General features: G+C 45.5%; 1 protein-coding gene across 1 annotated transcript in view; it reads left to right on the forward strand.

Annotated features, from left to right (window-relative positions):
* Positions 1-2,620: 2,620 nt before the first annotated feature.
* LOC134909676 (CD109 antigen-like) overlaps positions 2,621-22,300 on the forward strand; it is a 303,785-nt gene continuing 284,105 nt past the window's right edge. The window contains exon 1 of the mRNA XM_063916819.1: positions 2,621-2,852. Coding sequence (XP_063772889.1) covers positions 2,815-2,852 — 38 coding nt within the window. The 5' untranslated portion in view covers positions 2,621-2,814. The remainder of the gene's footprint in view (positions 2,853-22,300) is intronic.

Raw genomic sequence — 22,300 nt, forward strand, 5'->3', positions numbered from 1 at the left:
TGTCCATAGGAGAAGATTCATGTGGCCCCACTCCCATTAGCACTTCACCTAACTTTTGACGCTTGACAGGCAGGCTACTACCACTCTGCCTGCAGAGGAGCTGACATCCTGACAGACCTCCTCCAGTCCCTTCCCACACATATAGCAACAACATACTGTACACATATGAAGCAGAGGCTGCTTTAAGGTAAATTAATATAGAACCTAAGATTGATTCTACTCAGCATTATGTAAATTGTATTTCCCCCTGCTAAAATTAAGGCCTGCCAGTTTAATGAGGAGAGGAGAGTGGCACACCTGTGCTTCACTTTGAACTATTTGTGTTCCTCCTGGGAGACATGGTTTTCTGACTGGATGGGTGAGGGGGAGTCCTCAGAGCTATATGAGAACTGGAGGAGGGTCTTCTGTGCATGGGGAAGATCTGTCTGAGGGAGGAGGTAGGTCTGCTATGCTTGGGGGAGATCTATCTGAGTGGGCACTGGGTGAGGTGGCCTCTGTGCTGTATTAGTTTTCTGTGTTGACCTATTGGCAGTATTATTTTCCTGCGGTGGCCTATGTGCTTTATTATTTTCCTGTGGTGGCCTGTGTGCTTTAAAATTATCCTGTGGTGGCCCTTCTGTGTGTTTTTTTGCCTATTGGTGCCAATGTGATAAGTTAATTTTCATGTGAAGCCATTGTGCTTTATTATATTTATTTGGGTATCTATGTGCTTTATTATTTTTTTTTTTTATCGGTGCCATTGTGTGTGTTCTTTTTCCTATTGGTGCCAATGTCTGTGTGTTTTTACCTATCCGTGCCAAGGTGTGTGTGTTCTTTTTCCTATTGGTGCCAAAGGGTTTATTCCATTAAGGGGTGCTAAAATCTATGGGGATTATTCAGATTTGTTAGCAATCCAAAATAGCACACTAATGTGCAAAACTATGCTGCACTGCAGGTGGGGCAGATGTAACGTTCAGAGAGATTTCGATTTGGGTTGGGTGTGTTCAAACTGAAATCTAAATTGCAATGTAAAAATAAAGCAGCCAATATTTTCCATGCACTAAAACAATATAACCCACCCAAATCTAAATCTCTGCACCGGTCCTGTGGCCAAAGATCCTCCTCTCCGGCTGAGTCTCATGAGCAGTGCAGAGGAATCTAGAGACTCCAGGGACAGGCCATGGTGTCAGGCAGCACAGAGACCAGCCCAGCAGGGCATCTCCAGATGAAGTGGTGACCCCAAGATGCAGCTGCAGGTGAGTAATTGTCACAACTGAGGGTTTAAGCTGACAGGAGGAAGCCTCAGTTGTAGGGGCTGGAATGAAGTTAAACTTAGATGGTTTAATCAGACCCCTGGACATGTAAGTGTGGAAGGAAACCCGAAGGTGTGACCATGACAAGCAAGTTAAAAGTCAAATGAAAGTTTATTAAACAGACTCCGTATAATCACAACAGTGTTCACAGTCAGTATTAGCAGTGGAAGATAATACAGTTCCTGGATCACTAAACCATAGAAGGTATAACAGGGCACTGGTAGGTTGCAGAACAGATGTTATAGTCCTTGGGTAGAATAACCTTACCAGGCCAGGCTGTAGTAGTGGAGACAACCGAGGAACACGCCAGTAGGTGTATAAGATGATGCTGGTAACTGGAATGCACTGAAGGAGTCGCTGGACGGAACCAGCCAGATGGTGGAGATACGGAGTTAAAACTGAAAGATGCTAGGGTGCGTGGAAACAGATGAAATGAAATGAAGAGTGGTTACCGGTGGTAGTGGATACTGCTGGTAAGTAGAAATCCGCTGGGAGAACACCGGCTCTTTAAGGAGGTTGAATTCTGTTGGAAGCAGGTTGCTGGAAACAGATGGGTTAATAGCTGAAAGCTTGGAAGCTGGAAGCAAACGAAGTAATAGCTGAAAGCTGGAGCAGTCACAGAGGATTGCAGAGTCAGGCTGCACCGCAGGATGGAAAGCAGGTGCGGGTCTCTTTGTGGATGCTGAAGACAGGAGCTGGAACCTGGAGAAACAAACCACAGGCGAAAGAGACTGGAACAAGGTATGACATTCAAAGAACTGACATCTATCTGGCCTAGACACAGGATACTTATACCTGCTGCTATGCAGGCATTGGCTAGGCAATTATGCAGATTCCAGCAACGGTGGATTGGAGGAATTGGAGCATGTGATCAAATCCAACATGGCTGCGCCCATGCTGGAACCTGGAGGGAAAACTGGTTTGAAATGAAATGTGCTAACATAATGATAATGGCGGCGCCGGCCGCGGAGGACAGGAGACGCCAGATGACAATTATATGCTGAGACACTTGGAGGGCAGCAGAGGCCGCGGCAGGCATGATACATGATTCTGAGAACCTGCAGAAATAACACAGTAACGGCGGCGGAGGCCGCGGAGGATGGGAGACGCCATGTTGGATTCAAACATGGCGCCGCTGTGGTAGTGTCTCAGAATGACAGGAGGGATGTGCAGAGTGTTGACACAGATGAGATCTGGATTTGGAACGCTGGGCCAGTCTCAGAAGACACCTAAACGGCAGGTAATGGCGTCCAGATACCCGGATCGTGACAGGAATTTATTGGGCCCGAGGATTTGGAGTCAGGCTGCTGTTGATTGACAGTCATACAACTCACAGCCAATCAGTGGCCTGTTTCCGTGGTAGCCTCTGCTGATTGGCTGGTGGCTCTGCAAATGTCAGAACTCATGGGGGTTCCGCCACTAGCCAGAGCAGGCCACTCGGTTTGTTTTTTAACTCCTGGATTCCCACATAGAAAAGAGGACCGATCTGCACAACAGTACCTGACTTCCCCCCCCCCAATCCATGTACTGGGGAAGAGGACCAACCATGCCAGGAACAAGGTGAGTATATGTGAGTGTATGTAGTACAGTTTTACTGTCTACGGTGTGTGTGCAATGTTGTTATTTTAATATTTATATTACAGGGCGACTAAAGGTACCAGCAGGCCCTAAAATGCCCCGCATGCTGGCACTTATATTCCTTCAAGTACCAGCATGTGGGGGAGGGTTGCTAAGACGTGTAGTCCTCCTGTTAAAGACAATGGAGCAGATGTACTAAGCTTTGCAGAGTGATAAAGTGGAGAGAGATAAACTACTAATCAATCCTAACTAATTTTTCAAACATTCTGTAACACGGCAGAAGCTTATTGGATGGTACTTTATCTCTCTCCACTTTATCACTCTCTGAGGCATCTACCCTAATATTATTTAACGCTAAGTTTGACTGAAAACTAGCAACTCGGTACCCACCTCCCAGGAGTGGCAGGGTTAGCCTCAGGCTGAGGCTACACCCTATCCCTGAGGAGCTCTGGAGGGTGCCCACTTTCTGAGGAATCTCATTGCTGGAGTGACTAGTTAGTGTGGAGAATGCTTTGGCCGGGGGTACCAATAAACCATGTTGTCTTGCTGCAGCATTACCACCCTGCTAGTAAAGTCCAGTGCTGGTTCTAAAAATACAGGGGAACCCTACTCATTTTGTTCCCCATATACTTAGAACCACAGCATTTTTTCCCCCACTATTTTAACTATTTCATTACTTTTACACACAGAGACCTGTATGGATCTTTTTGATCTGTTCAGGCTTCTGTCAAACTCGCAAATTGTAATGAAACTCGCTTCACAAGGGGGGTCATTCCGAGTTGTTCGCTCGTTGCCGATTTTCGCAACGGAGCGATTAAGGCAAAAATGCGCATGCGGTTAGTATTTTAGCACAAAACTTAGTAGATTTACTCACGTCCGAACGAAGATTTTTCATCGTTGAAGTGATCGGAGTGTGATTGACAGGAAGTGGGTGTTTCTGGGCAGAAACTGGCCGTTTTCTGGGAGTGTGCGGAAAAACGCAGGCGTGTCTGGAGAAACGGGGGAGTGGCTTGCCGAACGCTGGGTGTGTGTGTGAAGTCGAACCAGGAACGAAACTGACTGAACTGATCGCTATTTGTGAGTAAGTCTCAAGCTACTCAGAAACTGCTAAGAAATTTCCATTCGCTATTCTGCTAATCTTTTGTTCGCAATTCTGCTAAGCTAAGATACACTCCCAGAGGGCGGCGGCCTAGCGTGTGCAATGCTGCTAAAAGCAGCTAGCGAGCGAACAACTCGGAATCACCCCCTAGGTGCGAGTTTACCTGCAATTAAACTCTCATAGTTTCGCATGCCAGCCACCCTCCAACTTGCACCCTATTACATAGTGTGAGTTTTGGAACAAACTCACACTGAACTCGCAATGAGTAGGTGCGAGTTTACATTCGAACAATAACTCACTCCCTATTACATTTCGCCCACTGTACCTAAACAGTGAACTATTGCATAAAACTGTATATTGTTTCCTGTTGTGTAACAATTGCATATAATATTTGCATATTATGCAAAGTAGTAGGATGTAGGAAATCTTGTTAGTACATTTTTGTTTATGTGGATTATTTTCCTGTGATACATCTTAAGAAAATCTGGCATTCCTAGGTGGAGATAAATACATCAATTAATGTTACATTGTTTCATGTATACAAATTCCAGTTTTGATCATTTGATATTTACATCTAAAAATGGGGATCCGGTCTGAAGATCGACACTGTCTAGGTTGACAATGTTTAGGTCGACCACTATAGGTTGACAGTCACTAGGTCGACAGGGTTTCTAGGTCGACAGGTGAAAAGGTCGACATGTGTTTTTTTTTTGTTTTTTTTTGAACTTTTTCATACTTAACGATCCACGTGGACTACGATTGGAACGGTAATCTGTGCCGAGCGAAGCGATAGCGGAGCGAGGCACCTTGCCCGAAGCATGGTGAGCGAAGTGAGCCATGCGAGGGGATACGGTGCACTAATTGGGGTTCCTGGTCACTCTAGGAAGAAAACGACAAAAAAAAAATAAAAAAAAATCACGTCGACCATAATGTCGACCTTTTGACCTGTCGACCTAGCACATGTCGACCTAGAGACCCTGTCGACCTTCCAACCCTGTCGACCTAGTGACTGTCGACCTATAGTGGTTGACCTAAACATTGTCGACCTAGACAGTGTCGATCTACTGATCCACACCCCTAAAAATGCTATATAGAATCACAATTTGATGGTTAAGTATTATTACAATAGTCTTTTTTTATTGAGTATTTTTTGATTGGTTTTTAAAAACACATAAAGAAAAACAATAAGAAAAACATAACATAAGACAAAGAAATACATACTGTAATAAACATACTGTAATAAGCAATCCAAAAAATACCAGTATATTTTTGGTTTGCTTATTGCCATTGGTTACCTGTATTGTACCATATTCAATATAAAATACTTTTACTCACACACAAGGCCATTAACCAAACTACACCAACATTCATCACTTCACTTATCTCAAAATATCTCCCAACCCGACCTCTTCGCTCTTCACAAGATCTACGTCTCTCATCCACACTCATTACTCGCTCCCACTCACGACTGCAGGACTTTCATCGGGCTGCACTCACTCTGTGGGATGCCCTACCACGCACAATAAGACTCTCCTCTAGCCTCCAAACCTTCAAGCGTTCCCTGAAAACTCATCTCTTCAGGCAAGCGTATCAAATTCCAGAACCACCCACATAACTTTCATAAACCTGCCTATCAAATTGCATCCACTCTGCACAGTTCACACATATCCTCACATGTCTTCTCATTCTTCCTCTTGACCCCGGTTCATCATTGCTGTATGACCATATCATACAGCCCACCAAGAACCTTTGCAATCTGGTGGACAACTATGCAATAGATAGCACCTATCATTGTGGGGTGTAGTACGATATGCCGGCGCTCGGGCTCCCGGCGACCAGCATACCGGCGCCGGAAGCCCAACCGCCGGCATACCGACAGCGTGGCGAGCGCTAAGGAGCACCTTGCGGGCTCGCTGCGCTCGCCACGCTGTGGGCACGGTGGCGTGATACGCGCGCCACACTATTTTATTCTCCCTCCAGGGGGGTCGTGGACCCCCACGAGGGAGAATAGCTGTCGGTATGCCAGGTGTCGGGATTCCGGCGCCGGTATAATGTGCGCCAGGATCCCGACATTTGGCATACTGAAGACCACCCTCCTTGTGTATCCATGCCTATTTCCCTATAGTTTGTACGCTTGCGAGCAGGGCCGTCCTACCTCTATGACTGTTTGTTATTACCCAGTTTTGTTATATCATTGTTATTTCCAATTGTGCGCTATATAAGAAACTATTAATAAATAAATAAATAATTGCGGGAGGAAGTACCCAGATGAAACCCACACAAGCACATGGAGAATATACAAACTCCACACAGTTGGGTCCGTGGTGGAAACTGAGCCCATGATCTTAAGGTGCACGGTACGATGTAACCTTATGATTTAGTCACAATCATAAGTAAAGTTAGTGCAAATCGCACCATGGGGGTCATTCCGAGTTGATCGCTCGTTGCCGATTTTCGCAACGGAGCGATTAAGGCAAAAATGCGCATGCGCATGGTACACAGTGCGCATACACTAAGTATTTTAGCACAAAACTTAGTAGAATTACTCACGTCCGAACGAAGAATTTTCATTGTTGAAGTGATCGGAGTGTGATTGACAGGAAGTGGGTGTTTCTGGGCGGAAACTGGCCGTTTTCTGGGAGTGTGCGGAAAAACGCAGGCGTGCCAGGATAAAACGTGGGAGTGTCTGGGGTCACGGGGGAGTGGCTGGCCGAACGCAGGGTGTGTTTGTGACGTCAAACCAGGAACGAAACGGACTGAGCTGATCGCAATCTGTGAGTAGGTCTGGAGGCGCTACTCAGAAACTGCTAAGAATTTTCTATTCGCAATTCTGCTAATCTTTCGTTCGCAATTCTGCTAAGCTAAGATACACTCCCAGAGGGCGGCGGCCTAGCGTGTGCAATGCTGCTAAAATCTGCTAGCGAGCGAACAACTCGGAATCACCCCCCATGTGTACACAGCTTGCGATACCGATGCGCGCTCCCGTGGGGTTGGTATCGCAAGAAAAGATAGACTGTTCAGGCAAGTCAATCTCGACTATGGGGGTCATTCCGAGTTGATTGCTCGGTAGCTGTTTATAGCAGCTGTGCGAACGCATAGTGGCCGCCCACAGGAGAGTGTATTTTAGCTGTGCAAGTGTGCGAATGCTTGTGCAGCCGAGCAGTACAACAGTTTGTGCAGTTTCTGAGTAGGTCTGAACTTATTCAGCCGCTGCGATCACTTCAGCCTGTCAGGTCTCGGAATTGACGCCTTCTTTCTGTCAATCTCCTTGCGATCGGCTGTGCGAATGGATTATTCGTACAATCCATCACCCAGCAATGATCCGCTTTGTTCCCATGCAATGCGCCTGCGCATTGCGGTGCATATGCATGCACTGTAGTGACCTGATCGCTGCGCTGTGAAAAACAGCAACGTGCGATCAGGTTGGAATGACCCCTATATTGTGTACAATTTAGTACACAGTATAGTCAAAATTGGCACTTAGTCAATTTCGGTGGTTCAGGGCTCAGGGAGTTCAGGGGTAATCATAAAGTCAAAATTGGAGATAGTCAAAATCTCACCGTGTGTATGCACCTTTAGTGCTGTGAGGCAGTAATGCTAACCATTACAAAATCCGTACTGCACATCAAATATATTTCCAGAAAAGGAAAGTACATATAACACAGTACATATAGACAAAGAAAACAGATATCGCTCCAAAGGATTATCAAATAGATATAATAATGGGAAAATACGTAAAAAGAGGGCTGGCACAACCCAATCAGCAAAGGGACGCAGAGCAGGGAAGCGCCATGCTGGAGCGGTACTCTTCCTACTATGCAACACTGCTGATGTCCGTTGTTGCTGCTGGCTGCCTCTGCACCTGTAAAACTGTATGATAGCAGCAGCGCTGGCAGCTTGAATTTAGTGTCCACCCTCATGAAAGCATCAGTGATCAGGGCCTAAAACGGGGGTGGAGCTACACAGGAATGAGGGGGCAGTACTACATGGGACCAGGGCTGCTGTATGACAGAGGGAAAGGATGAGGGGCCTATTACTGTGGGCATTATGTGTAAGGGGTGATAATACTGTGGGCATTATGTGTAAGGGGTGATAATACTGTGGTCATTATATGTATAAACAGCACTACTACTGTGGGCATTTTGTGTATAGGTGGCACTGCTGTGGCCATTACGTGTGTAAGTGGCACTACTGTGGGCATTATCAGGGGCTGACTGGCTACTTTTATCCTGGTGGGCAAATGCATGCAAGTGACCTTGGCTTTTCTACCTGTGCACAGCAACAGATATATGTCAACCAAGCTTGTATGCATTTAAAGCGCATCAACAATTATGGCTGAATGGGCATAACTGACCTGTAATGGGCAATCTGACGTACTGTAGATAAAGCTCAGTGAGGGTTTGTTATAAGAACATAAATGCCTATAACCGTCCACACACCCCTTATATGATATATACCTATCACCCCCTAGCACCCCTTATATACATACAGTAAATGTCTATCACCCCAACCCACACACCCCTAAGATACGATATACCTATAGTATCACCCCCCACACACAACCCTTATATACTACACTGCGCAAAAAAATAAAGGGAACACTAAAATAACACATCCTAGATCTGAATGAATGAAATATTCTTATTAAATACTTTGTTCTATACATAGTTGAATGTGCTGACAACAAAATCACACAAAAATTATCAATGGAAATCAAATTTATTAACCCATGGAGGTCTGGATTTGGAGTCACACTCAAAATTAAAGTGGAAAAACACACTACAGGCTGATCCAACTTTGATGTAATGTCCTTAAAACAAGTCAAAATGAGGCTCAGTAGTGTGTGTGGCCTCCACGTGCCTTTTTGACCTCCCTACAACGCCTGGGCATGCTCCCGATGAGGTGGCGGATGGTCTCCTGAGGGATCTCCTCCCAGACCTGGACTAAAGCATCCGCCAACTCCTGGACAGTCTGTGGTGCAACGTGGCGTTGGTGGATGGAGCGAGACATGATGTCCCAGATGTGCTCAATTGGATTCAGGTCTGGGGAACGGGCGGGCCAGTCCATAGCATCAATGCCTTCGTCTTGCAGGAACTGCTGACACACTCCAGCCACATGAGGTCTAGCATTGTCTTGCATTAGGAGGAACCCAGGGCCAACCGCACCAGCATATGGTCTCACAAGGGGTCTGAGGATCTCATCTCAGTACCTAATGGCAGTCAGGCTACCTCTGGCGAGCACATGGAGGGCTGTGCGGCCCCCCAAAGAAATGCCACCCCACACCATTACTGACCCACTGACAAACCGGTCATGCTGGAGGATGTTGCAGGCAGCAGAACGTTCTCCTTGGCGTCTCCAGACTCTGTCACGTCTGTCACATGTGCTCAGTGAGAACCTGCTTTCATCTGTGAAGAGCACAGGGCGCCAGTGGCGAATTTGCCAATCTTGGTGTTCTCTGGCAAATGCCAAACGTCCTGCACGGTGTTGGGCTGTAAGCACAACCCCCACCTGTGGACGTCAGGCCCTCATACCACCCTCATGGAGTCTGTTTCTGCTCGTTTGAGTAGACACATGCACATTTGTGGCTTGCTGGAGGTCATTTTTCAGGGCTCTGGCAGTGCTCCTCCTGTTCCTCCTTGCACAAAGGCGGAGGTAGCAGTCCTGCTGCTGGGTTGTTGCCCTCCTACGGTCTCCTCCTGATGTACTGGCCTGTCTCCTGGTAGCGCCTCCATGCTCTGGACACTACGCTGACAGACACAGCAAACCTTCTTGCCACAGCTCGCATTGATGTGCCATCCTGGATGAGCTGCACTACCTGAGCCACTTGTGTGGGTTGTAGACTTCGTCTCATGCTACCACTAGAGTGAAAGCACCATTAGCTTTCAAAAGTGACCAAAACATCAGCCAGAAAGCATAGGAGCTGAGAAGTGGTCTGTGGTCACCACCTGCAGAACAACTCCTTTATTGGGGGTGTCTTGCTAATTGCCTTTAATTTCCACCTGTTGTCTATTCCATTTGCACAACAGCATGTGAAATTGATTGTTAATCAGTTTTGCTTCCTAAGTGGACCGTTTGATTTCACAGAAGTGTGATTGACTTGGAGTTACATTGTGTTGTTTAAGTGTTCCCTTTATTTTTTTGAGCAGTGTATATACCTATCATCCCCACACCCCTTATATACTATATACCTATTACCCCCACACACCCCTTATACACTATATACCTATCACCCTCCACACCCCACTTATATACTACATACTTATCACCCCCACACACACACAGCTTATATACTATATACCTATCACCCCCACACACGCTCCTTATATAATATATACCTATTACCCCCACACACACCCCTTATATACTGTATAGCTATCACCCCCCACACACCCCTTATACACTATATACCTATCAACCCCCACACGCCTCTTATATACTATATATCTATCACCCCCACACACACACTCCTTATATACTATATACCTATTACCCCAACACACACCCCTTATATACTGTATACCTATTACCCCCACACACACCCCTTATTTACTGTATACCTATCACCCCCCACACACCCCTTATACACTATATACCTATCAACCCCCACACGCCTCTTCTATACTATATATCTATCACCCCCTACACACACAGCTTATATACTATATACCTGTCACCCCCCACACACACTCGTTATATACTATATACCTATTACCCCCACACACTCCCCTTATATACTGTATATCTATCACCCCCACACACCCCTTATACACTATATATCTATAAACCTCCACACACCTCTTATATACAATATATCTATCACCCCTACACACACAGCTTATATACTATATACCTATCATCCCCCCACACAAACCCCTTATATACTAGATACCTACTGTAATTACCCACACACCACACACACACACAACATATATATTTTAAGCTAATGTCGACGTGCACTTTTAACCTACTTTTTGAGGATTATTGTGTGGCTGAGGGCTGTTAGCCAGTAGTGTGAAATTTCATTGCAGGTGGCAGCACTCTTCTCTGCACGCTGACCTCTCTCCTTGCAGGGCCCAGGACAGGAGGTGGATCCAGTCTGGGCCAGGCATATGATAGAGAGCTGCAGACAGGTGAAGCTGGGCACACTGCTAGAGTTTCACATACATTGTAGCAGGCGCCCTGCCAACTTCTGGCACCCATCAGCGACTGACTATGGCAGGCTGTGGGAGCAAACCTACCTCCCTGCTTATGGCCATGAGAAGGGCAGAGGAGTCTGGTCACCCAGCCAGCCTGCTGCTGTTGCTGCCTGCCTACTAGGCCAGGAGTACAAGGCAGAAACTGATTGCAGGATGACAGGCAGATAAGCATGGCCCCAAATGCTGTAAAGTGAACCAGTGGCACTACTACTCTGAGCATTATGTATAAGGGGCGCTAATACTGTTGGCAGTATGTGTATAAGCCTCGCTACTACTGTTGGCATTATGTGTGTAAGCAGCTCTATTACTGTTTATTATGTGTATAAGCAGCGCTGCTACTATGGGCATTATGCATAAGGGGCACTACTACTGTGGGCATTATACATTTATTCGCCACTACTACTGTAGGCATTATGTGTGTCAGCAGCATTACTACTGCGGTCATTATGTGTGTAAGCGGCACCATACTGTGGGCAGTATGTGTGTAAGCGGCGCTACTACTGTGGCCATTATATGTATAAGCGGCGTTACTACTGTGGGCATTATGTGTGTAAGCAGCACTACTACTGTGGGCATTATATGTGCAAGCAGCACTACTACTGTGGGCATTATGTGTGTAAGTGGCACTATTACTGTGGGCATTACGTGTAAGGGGTACTGCTGTGTAGCGTAACATAAATAAGGGGCACTACTATGTGTTGTAACATGAATCAAGGGCACTACGTGTGGTGCAATATAAATAAGATTGTGATACTGTGTGGCGTAACTTGAAATGGGGGTATTATTGTGTGGCCATATCCCTTCCTTGTGAAACCACACCCCTTTGTTCCAGCGCACGACTTTGGCGCGCACTGTTCCTTTGTAAAGTACTAGAGGACACAAATTTATAGTTTGCAGGCGGGCGTCGAACACCATAGCGCAGGCCTTGGGTACAAGGATGTATGGATACATGAGATAGCAACCCAGGGGTCCCAAGCAGCCACAGCATAAAAGGTATCTGCAAGCACCCAAGCTACAGTATATATATATATATATATATATATTTAGAATTAGATTTAGATTTGGGTGGGGAGTGTTCAAACTGAAATCTAACTTGCAGTGTAAAAATAAAGCAGCCAGTATTCACCCTGCACAGAAACGAAATAGCCCACCCAAATCTAACTCTCTCTGCAAATGTTATATCTGCCCCCCCCCCCCCCGCAGTGCACATGGTTTTGCCCAATTGCTAACAAACTTGCTGCTGCGATCAACTCAGAATTACCCCCTTAGTACCAGAAGTAGCCATCCATGTTAGTTCTATGCAAACCTTGGCTAATGTACAGGGGCCCTCATTCCGAGTTGATCGCTCGCTAGCTGCTTTTAGCAGCAGTGCACAAGCTAAGCCGCCGTCTTCTGGGAGTGTATCTTAGCTTAGCAGAAGTGCGGACGAAAGGTTAGCAGAACTGCTGGGAAAAATTTTCATGCCGTTTCTGAGTAGCTCCAAACCTACTCCTACCCTGCGATCATTTCAGTCTGTTTAGTTCCTGCTTTGACGTCACAAACACGCCCTGCGTTTGGCCAGCCACTCCCCCGTTTCCAAAGGCACGCCTGCGTTTTTACCTGGCACGCCTGCGTTTTTTAGCACACTCCCGGAAACCGCTCAGTTACCACCCAGAAACGCCCCTTTCCTGTCAATCACTCAACGATCTGCAGAGCGACTGAAAAGCATCGCTCGACCTTGTGTAAAACTGCATAGATTTCTGTAAAATTACTTTGCGCGTGCGTACAGCGGCCCATACGCATGCGCAGAAATGCCGCTTTTTAGCCTGATCGCTATGCTGCGAACAACGGCAGCTAGCGATCAACTCGGAATGACCCCCAGAGAACATATTGCTTAGTGTACCGATCAAAAGCATCTTTAGCCAAAATTCTAAGCGGGCATGCCACTGGTGTGAGAGTAGACAGGGCAATACCAGTCTTAGAAATTACCTGTAGCACCCTACCCCAGAATCTATGGACATGCAGGTTTACCTACAGGAGGTGCCAAAAGGTCCCTTTAGAGTTCTGGCAGTTAGGACATAGGGGGTAATTCAGAGTTGATCACAGCAGCAAATTTGTTAGCAGCTGGGCAAAACCAGGGTGGTCATTCCGAGTTGTTCGCTCGTTGCCGATTTTCAATATGCTGCGATTTGCTGCTAAATGCGCATGCGCATGGTACGCAGCGCGCATGCGCTTAGTTATTTAACTAAAAACTTAGCAGTTTTGCTGGTGTTCCTGTGGCGCTTTTCAGTCGCACTGCTGATCGGTGAATGATTGACAGGAAAGGGGCGTTTCTGGGTGGTAACTGAGCATTTTCCGGGAGTGTGCTAAAAAACGCTGGCGTGTCAGGGAAAAAAGCGGGAGTGGCTGGAGAAACGGGGGAGTGGCTGGCCGAACGCAGGGCATGTTTGTGACGTCAAACCAGGAACTAAACGGACTGAGGTGATCGCAATCTAGGAGTAGCTCTGGAGCTACTCAGAAACTGCAAAGAATTATTTAGTAGCAATTCTGCTAATCTTTCGTTCGCTATTCTGCTATGCTAAGATACACTCCCAGAGGGCGGGGGCCTAGCGTGTGCAATGCTGTTAAAAGCAGCTAGCGAGCGAACAACTCGGAATGAGGGCTCAGGTGTACTGCAGGTGTGACAGATACAACATTTGCAGAGAGAGTTAGATTTGGGTGGGTTATATTGTTTCTGTGCAGGGTAAATACTGGCTGCTTTATTTTTACACTGCAATTTAGATTTCAGTTTGAACACACCCCACCCAAATCTGACTCTCTCTGCACATGTTCAGAGCCGGCCCTAACCAATATGATGCCCTAGGCAAGATTTTGGCTGGTGCCCCCTAGCACCACCGCTAGTTCCGCCTCTGACCCTGCACCCCTTTCCCAGCACCATCACCCCCCAGCCGTAGCAGTCCTTTTTTTTTTTTCTACCCCCTGTAATTTAAATAAGAACAATAAGTACATTCGGTACACAGCCCAAAAAGGTATGTGTTTTTGCAGTGTTTTGATGGCAATTCAAATTATGCCTCACAGTACTGCAACTTTATTCACAATTTATCATACGATAGCGTCCCTTATTCACATTACATCACACAGTAGTACCAATTTACCTTATATACGTTACTCCTCACAGTAGTGCCCCTCATTCACATAACTTCATACTGAATTGCTCCTTATTCACATTACACTACACCATATTGCTCTTTATTCACATTAGACCACACAGTAATGCCCTTTCTATAGGTTACACCACACAGTAGAGCACCTTATACACATAATGCCACACATTGGTAATGTATTTATACACATAATACCACACAGTAATGCCCCTTACACATATGACACACATTATTAATGTCCTTATTAACATAATGCACCTTACACATTATGCCAACCCTTATTAATGCCCTTATACACATAATTACCCTTACACAGATGCCGTGCATTGTTAATGCCCTTATACACATAATGACACACATAATGTCCCCTACACATATGCTGCACATTATTAGTGCCCTTATACACACAATGACACACATAGTGCTCCTTACACATATGTTACACATTATTAATGCCCTTATACACATAATGACACATATAGTTCCTGGCGTGAGTCAACAGGCAGCTCTGCTAACGTCGGGTGCCTATTTTTTATGAAAATGCATCTTATTTGCATTGCTATGTGGCTAGGATGCACAAACAGCTTCTGCTGATTAAAATGATATGCGGCATGCCTATATACTGTGTGCGACTGTGGCTGTATCTGCGTACAAAATGCTACACACAGAATATAGGCATGCCGCATATCATTTTAATCAGCAGAAGGTGCTTGTGCCCCTAGGCATACCAGATGCCCTAGGCAATTGCCTAGTTTGCCTATGCCTAGGTCCGGCTCTGCACATGTTATAACTGCCCCTCCTGCAGTGCAAATGGTTTTGCCCAACTGCTAACAAATTTGCTGCTGCGATGAACTCTGAATTAGGCCCCTATATCAGTGGCTCGACCTCCAAATTTTAATATGCGCACAGGAGTTAAATAGGTTCTGTGTAATATAAATAACTGGATTTGCTGAAATCTAATAGAAGCAGTGGACACCTGTGGGCTCCCCAAGGCCAAGAGGGTATCCGTTTGAATAATCGACCATGTTATGGTAGACAGTCATTAGGTTGACCACTATTGGTCGACATTGACATGGTCAACATGGACACATGGTTGACACATGAAAATGGTCGACACATGAAAGGTCGACACATGAAAAGGTTGACATGAGTTTTTCAAAAATTATATCTTTTGGGGAACTTTTCCATACTTTACGATCCATGTGGACTACGATCGGGAACGGTAATCTGTGCCGAGCGCAGCGGCAGCGGAGCGAGGCACCTTGCCCGAAGCATGGCGAGTGAAGCGAGTCATGCGAGGGGACGCGGTGCACTAATTGGGGTTCCCTGTCACTTTACGCAGAAAACTACACCAAAAAAAGGGGAAAAACTCATGTCGACCTTTTCTCGTGTCGACCATTTGTCAATGTCGACCATGCCAATGTCGACCAATAGTGGTCGACCTAACATGGTCCACCATTCATACCAGAACCGGCCAAGAGCCAGGTCTCATCACACGTAAGACCTACAGCTGATTCCTAACTTAATCTGAGGTGTGGTAAGTCTTTTGAGTGGTGTGCATTCAATATAAATGAGTAGAGGCAGGATAAGGTTCTACACTGACCTAGAGAAGAGAAGAATTTTTTTGGAGGGAATTCGGCATAGGGGGGGTCCCACCAAAATTTTCCATGCGAGAGTTGCAGATAGCCATATAATAGCGTGGGAGGGAGCTGATAATCAGTGTGCCACTGGATAAAGGACTTTAATACATTGTCATCATACAGTTACCCCAGCATGGGCACACCTCAAAGTCCCCAGAGCATTCTAGATTGCACAGAGAAAAGTTCCATCAGTGGCCAAGCATTCCACAGCAGGGTGTCAGGGTCAGTGCCATGCAAATTCAATATCTTATTAAGTTCCAAATTCTTATTGCCTGCACAGCCTCATAGAAGTTCTCTACCACAAGTAGTGTGTGTGAGGCCATGTTTCCTGGCATCACATGAGCAACTAGTAAAGTATGTAGAGCATCAGTAGAAGTGTCCTAAGACAATTGAGCTGCAAAATAAGAAAATCTAAAATGCTTAAATCTCGGCTGATTGGGACATAGTGAGAGTGTTGTACTGAATGCGAGCGCAGCAATACACCCAGATCAGAGAGGAGACCAGGCCCTCTACCTTCCGTAGTAACGATAACGGTAGAAGAATGCTTAGGTTGGAACACCATTTTAACTAAGTAAAAGCGACCAGTAACAGTAAGGGGATGCTTACTCCAGGACTGCGTCTTGGCCTTCAGATAAATAAGTTGTGGTTGGGCATTCAGGGATACATAATCCCATGGGGAATGTTGATCAAAATCCCTAGATATTTGAATTGATCAACCCATCAAAGGGGGAGAGATATCAATGGAGGGACCCCTTAGAGAAAGAATGTGCATCTTAGCCCAACTGATGGCAAGGCCAGAAAAATTACTGAAGGACATAGATACTGAATAGTCAGACAGAAAAAGTAGGAGTTCATCAGCATATAACACTACTTTATTCATTCTACTGCTCAACTGAAAGTCCACAGTACCCAGGTGAGCTCACAGCAGATATCTAGTGCAAAGAAGGCTGTGGACAAGGGAAAATACTTTCTCGTATTCTGAGACAGAGCAAACTAGGAGGAGATACCTCCATTAATGGAAACACTAGCATTAGATACAGAATATAATAGTTGTACATATCTCAAAAAGACTAGCATAACCCCAAAGCATCTGATGACCTCCTACAGGAAGGGCCACTCCATGGAATTGAATGCTTTAAATGCAAGGGAATCAATGTCTGATGAGAATTCCTCCCTGTTGTAGGCCTGTAAGTGAATAAAGATGGCTTTGATGCTTACTGAATTGGACTGCTCAGGCATGAAACGCCTCTGGTCTGGGTGTATAATAGTAGTTATCACTTTATTAAGCCTAAGGGATAGAATTTTGGCAAGTACAGTATTTTGGCATCAGTGGGGATTAATGAAATAGGGCAGTAGTCCTGGCAGTTTAAGATCCTTCCCTGGTTTGGGCAGCACAAAAATCAGTACTTCTGATATTGATGAAGCAAAGGAACCTTCTGTATAAAAATTGTTGCAGAGTTTGTGGAACAAGTAACACAGCATGTTTATTTTTATACAATTCCAAGGGAATGCCATCTAGGCCCAGAGTCTTACCACCAGGGAGGGATCATCCACCTCTTCCATAGTGAAGGGAGCAGGTTGGCAGAGACCAAGGTCAGGTGAATCCTCAAAAAGGAATGATGAGTATGCGAAAAGCATGAGAACTGACTTACAATCATCAGTCCAGCCCAGGTCAGCCACAAAATAAAAAAATATACTCCCTCCCTGCATATGGAGCAGAAGATTCCCGCCACATATCTAGGATTGCGTCCAAAACATTGTTAAAATCACCCAAATATATCCCTGGAGTAGTAGGGGATTGTGCAACAAGCTCTGTGGCCTTTTCTAACATGAGAAAAGGGCAGGGGGATATACTGTAAATAGCTAAAATAAACAGGGGTTTTGAGCTTATCTTACAGTAAAGGAAAACATATCTCTCTGTGGGGTCTGTGCAAACAGCAGTTAAGACAAAAGGTACAGTACCATCTTTTTAATAAATATAGAGACCCCGGTGAAGCATACATATGAGAGGCGAGATATGTCCAGTTAACTCATGACCTTCTGAGGTAGAGAAGCTTACCACCAATCAGATGTGTTTCAGTAAGGCAAGCAACATCAGAGTCATATCATCTAAGTTGTTTAACAACCAAGGAACGTTTGAGCGTGTCACATTCCATATACAGTAATTAACTTAAGAACAGTGCTTAGCATTTAGCGGTGCCAGAATAACTGCATAATGGCCATGGCCGTAATTTCATGCCAGGCGCTCAGAGGCGTAATAGAAGGTGCTGCACCACCAGTGGTTCCAGCTTGCTTGCACATGTGCTGTCGTCTCAGTGACTTGCCAATGGTACATCTGGGAGAATAAAGATTCCTTATTGAAGCTAATTGTGGCAATAAGGACTCTTTATTTTCAGGTGCTGGTTGCAAATGATAATAAATAGAGCCCTGAGGGGAGGTTTTTTCAAAGCACAGAGAGAGATAAAATTGTGAGAGATAAAGTACCAGGCAATCAGCGTCTGCCTTACATTTTACAGGCTGTGTTTGAAAAATGACAGGAGCGAATTTGTTGGTACTTTATCTCTCTTATTTTTATCTCTCTCCAAGCTTTGATAAATATCCCCTTTAAAAGTTTTATTATAATAATTAGTGCATTTTCTTAAAACCAATATCTGCTTCCCTTTCTCTCCTTCTCTCCTCATACACAGCTAGGAGTTCACCGCATAAAGCAAAAAGTAAAGATGTCAATGGGCATCCCTGTCAAGTTCCATTTCACAATTTGAATACTTCGGAGCATAAGCCACCATTAAGAATGTATTAAAACACAGTGGAAAAATGTTTTTCGCATGTGTCTGATTTGCACTCCACATGTATCCCACATTTGTACGTAGAGTCTCAGATTAAATTTTAATGTGAGGTATTAAAAATGTGATAAGTGTTCCTGGACGTTGACTGTGTGATAACAGCGGGTGGCTAAGAAAACACATAGAGATGTTGCCTCTTATGGGAGTGTTGGAGGCGGGTTGTGGGAATGTAGTGGAAAGCTTTTTCATATAAAGACACTGAACCACTCACATGGGATGCCATACTTCAATGGGGATACTGCATCTTCATCTGTGGAAGTTTTAATGGCGCAACTGATGGTGCTCTCTCAGCAAGATCTACCTCCTTCACTGACAAAAATAACCAACCAACAGAACAACCCAGACATTAGAGCATTGACACAGCTGAGGCTTTGGCCACTATCATGTCTATAATGCAGAGCACTTATTTATACAATTTGTCTGTGGTTACTTTACACGCTTCACACTGTTTAAATGTGGGGAGGGAACTCTTGTCCCAGTGTCAGGCAAGTTCCAAAAGCTGTACTGCTGTTGAACATGCCCACTGGTCAGATTCTTCCTGCCAAGACAGCCCATTTATGATCCTGTGGTCACGGCCCATGTGATAACAAATATTTTGTATGTTTACAACTCCAGCCACTGCAATCTCATCAATCTCCCATTCCCCCACAATGCACTGTAACTACTTGAGAAGATTATGGTCAGTCACACGAGAAAACTCAAAGCCATATAGATAGAGCTGAAATCTCTTGACAGTCTACACTCTGACCAAGCATTATTTTTCCATTGTAGCATATGCAACAACCTGACCCTATAGCTTGTGGAATAGAAATGCCACAGGGTGCACCAGGCCATCCTCCACCATCTGGCTCAGCACGGACCAGAGACATAGCACAGACCAGAGACATAGGTCGGCACTAGGACTTAAAGTGGTCCTAGAGAGGTAGGATCAAGTCATCATCTCCCCTGCTACTGCCCCCTGACTATGTGGAGCTACTCTGAGATGGTGCCTTGTCACTGCCTTTAGGGTTAGAGTTAGGATTATTGTCAGGGTTGCATTTGGCTTACCATAATTAGTGTAGACATAGCATCAGCATTGACACACTTAATGTTGACATGGTCAGTGTCAATATAATGAACATAACATTTTGAATGCTTACATAATCACCATTCTCATGCCAACCTAATGAATGTTGACATTGTGAATGGAGACACAAAATAGGCTGAACCTGTATATGGATTTCTTGGGTGTGGTATACAAGGTAAACAGTTAAAAGATAGACAGTCATTAGGTTGACAAAATATGGTCGACAGTCAAGAGTCCGACAGTCAAAAGGTCGATAAGGGTCAAAATGTCGACCAAAAAATTGGTGTTATTTTGTGTTTTTAAACATTGTTTTTCCAAATTTGTTGAAATTTGGACCCTCGCAGGCTTGCTTCGCTCGCCACAAGATTACAATGGTAATAGGTTGTGACGCGGATAGTAAATGGGAAAAAAAGTTGTAAAAGCATGAAAATCCCTAAAAACATGTGTCGACATTTTGACTGTCGGAATTCTGACCCTATTGCCTTTTTTGACTGTCGGACTTTTGGCCTTGTCGGACTTTTGACTGTCGACCTAATGACTGTCTATCATCCACCTCTCGGATTTCTTTAGTACAGAAGTAAAAGATTTTCAAACGTTAAGTTTGCATAACTTTGAAAACATAGTAACATACAGTAGTTCCTGAGGTTAAAAAAAGACAATATGTGTGGGCTCCTACGCTGTATTATTTTTAGGACTAATTTTGACTGTTGCTAATGTCCTTTGTTTATTCCTCTTTTTTTTTTTTAATAACTATAGTGCGTGACTATGCACCATAACCCTGCTTATCCTTATCCATTAGGAATTTACCTAGCCCATTCTTAAAAGTGTTGACCGAGTCCGCCATTACTACTCTCTCAGGCAGGGAGTTTCAAACACATATTGTCCTTACTGTAAAGACAATTAGAATTTGGAAAATATGTACCGGTACTTGTATATGTTTACAAGCTTTTTACTGTTAAATGAACCTTATTAACATTTTTAAACAAAATTGAACAAAATAGTCACTTCATCATTGTTTGATTATTTGTCAGTTTTTAATCCATAAGTTTTATGCCCCATACACACGGGGCGACTTGTACCTGTGTGCCAAGCGATCTAGTTATCACAGATCGCTCAGCACACATTTCTATAAACTGCTATACACAGTGATGTGTGCTGAACGATCTGTGCTAACCAGTGTTTCTTTATGTATGCTAGGTGACCTGACAAGATTTATACTGCATGCATGAATGATCTGAGCCTGCGATAGGAACGCGCAGGTCTGTGTATCGCCAGTGGTGCAAGTAGAAAAAATGTCTTATGGGTACTGTGTGCGCGCGCCTGAGGCGCGTGCGCAAAAAAATGGGTGTGGCCAAATGCCACATGGGGCGTGGCCAATGAAAATTGGGGCGTGATACACATACGGGGGAGGGGCAGATACACGTATGACCCCAATAGTGCCAGATACACGTTGCCCCACAGTGCCAGATATACATTGCCCCACAGTGCCAGATATACATTGCCCCACAGTGCCAGATACACATTGACTAACAGTGCTAGATACACATTGCCCCACAGTGCCAGATACAGAAATGCCCCCAGAGTGCCAGATATACATTGCCTCGCAGTGTCAGATACATGTTGCCCCACAGTGCCGGATATACATTGCCCCACAGTGCCAGATACACATTGCCCCACAGTGCCAGATACACAAATGCTCCCACTGTGTCAGATATACATTGCCCCCCGTGCCAGATACAGAAATGCCCCTACAGTGCCAGATATGCCCCCAGTGCCAGATATCCCCCAGTACCAGGTATACATGCCCCCCCAGTGCCAGATATCCCCCAGTGCCAGGTATACATGCCCCCCTGTGCCAGATATCCCCCAGTGCTAGGTATACATGCCCCCCTGTGCCAGATATCCCCCAGTGCCAGGTATATATGCCCCCCAGTGCCAGATATATATGCCCCCCAGTGCCAGATATCCCCCAGTGCCAGATAGAAAATGCCCCCCCAGTGCCAGATATCCCCCAGTGCCAGGTATAACATGCCCCCCCTCCCCCCCCCCTCTTCCCCCTTCCCTGCTCACCGCTGCCGCTGGCCGCTGCCGTCCTGTGTGAGGGAAGGAGAGCGCAGCCTGTGCCTCTCCTTCCCCTCAGTCTCCGGCGGGTGTCTCACAGTTTAATTCTGCGCCGATCCGTGAGCCAATCAGAGCTCGCACCGCGAGCTCTGATTGGCTCACGGATCGGCGCTGAATTAAACTATGACACCCGCCGGAGACTGAGGGGAAGGAGAGGCACAGGCTGCGCTCTCCTTCCCTCACATCAGCGGCGGTGCGAGGAGCGGCGGCCCGTCGGTGTGGGTACGGCGTACCCACGGCTAAATTCTTACGGGTACGCCGTACCCACCCGTACCCGCCCACTTGCACCACTGTGTATCGCTATCACTACGGGGCATGCACA

The sequence above is a fragment of the Pseudophryne corroboree genome, chromosome 4 (assembly GCF_028390025.1).
Source record: "Pseudophryne corroboree isolate aPseCor3 chromosome 4, aPseCor3.hap2, whole genome shotgun sequence".
Taxonomy (NCBI): domain Eukaryota; kingdom Metazoa; phylum Chordata; class Amphibia; order Anura; family Myobatrachidae; genus Pseudophryne; species Pseudophryne corroboree.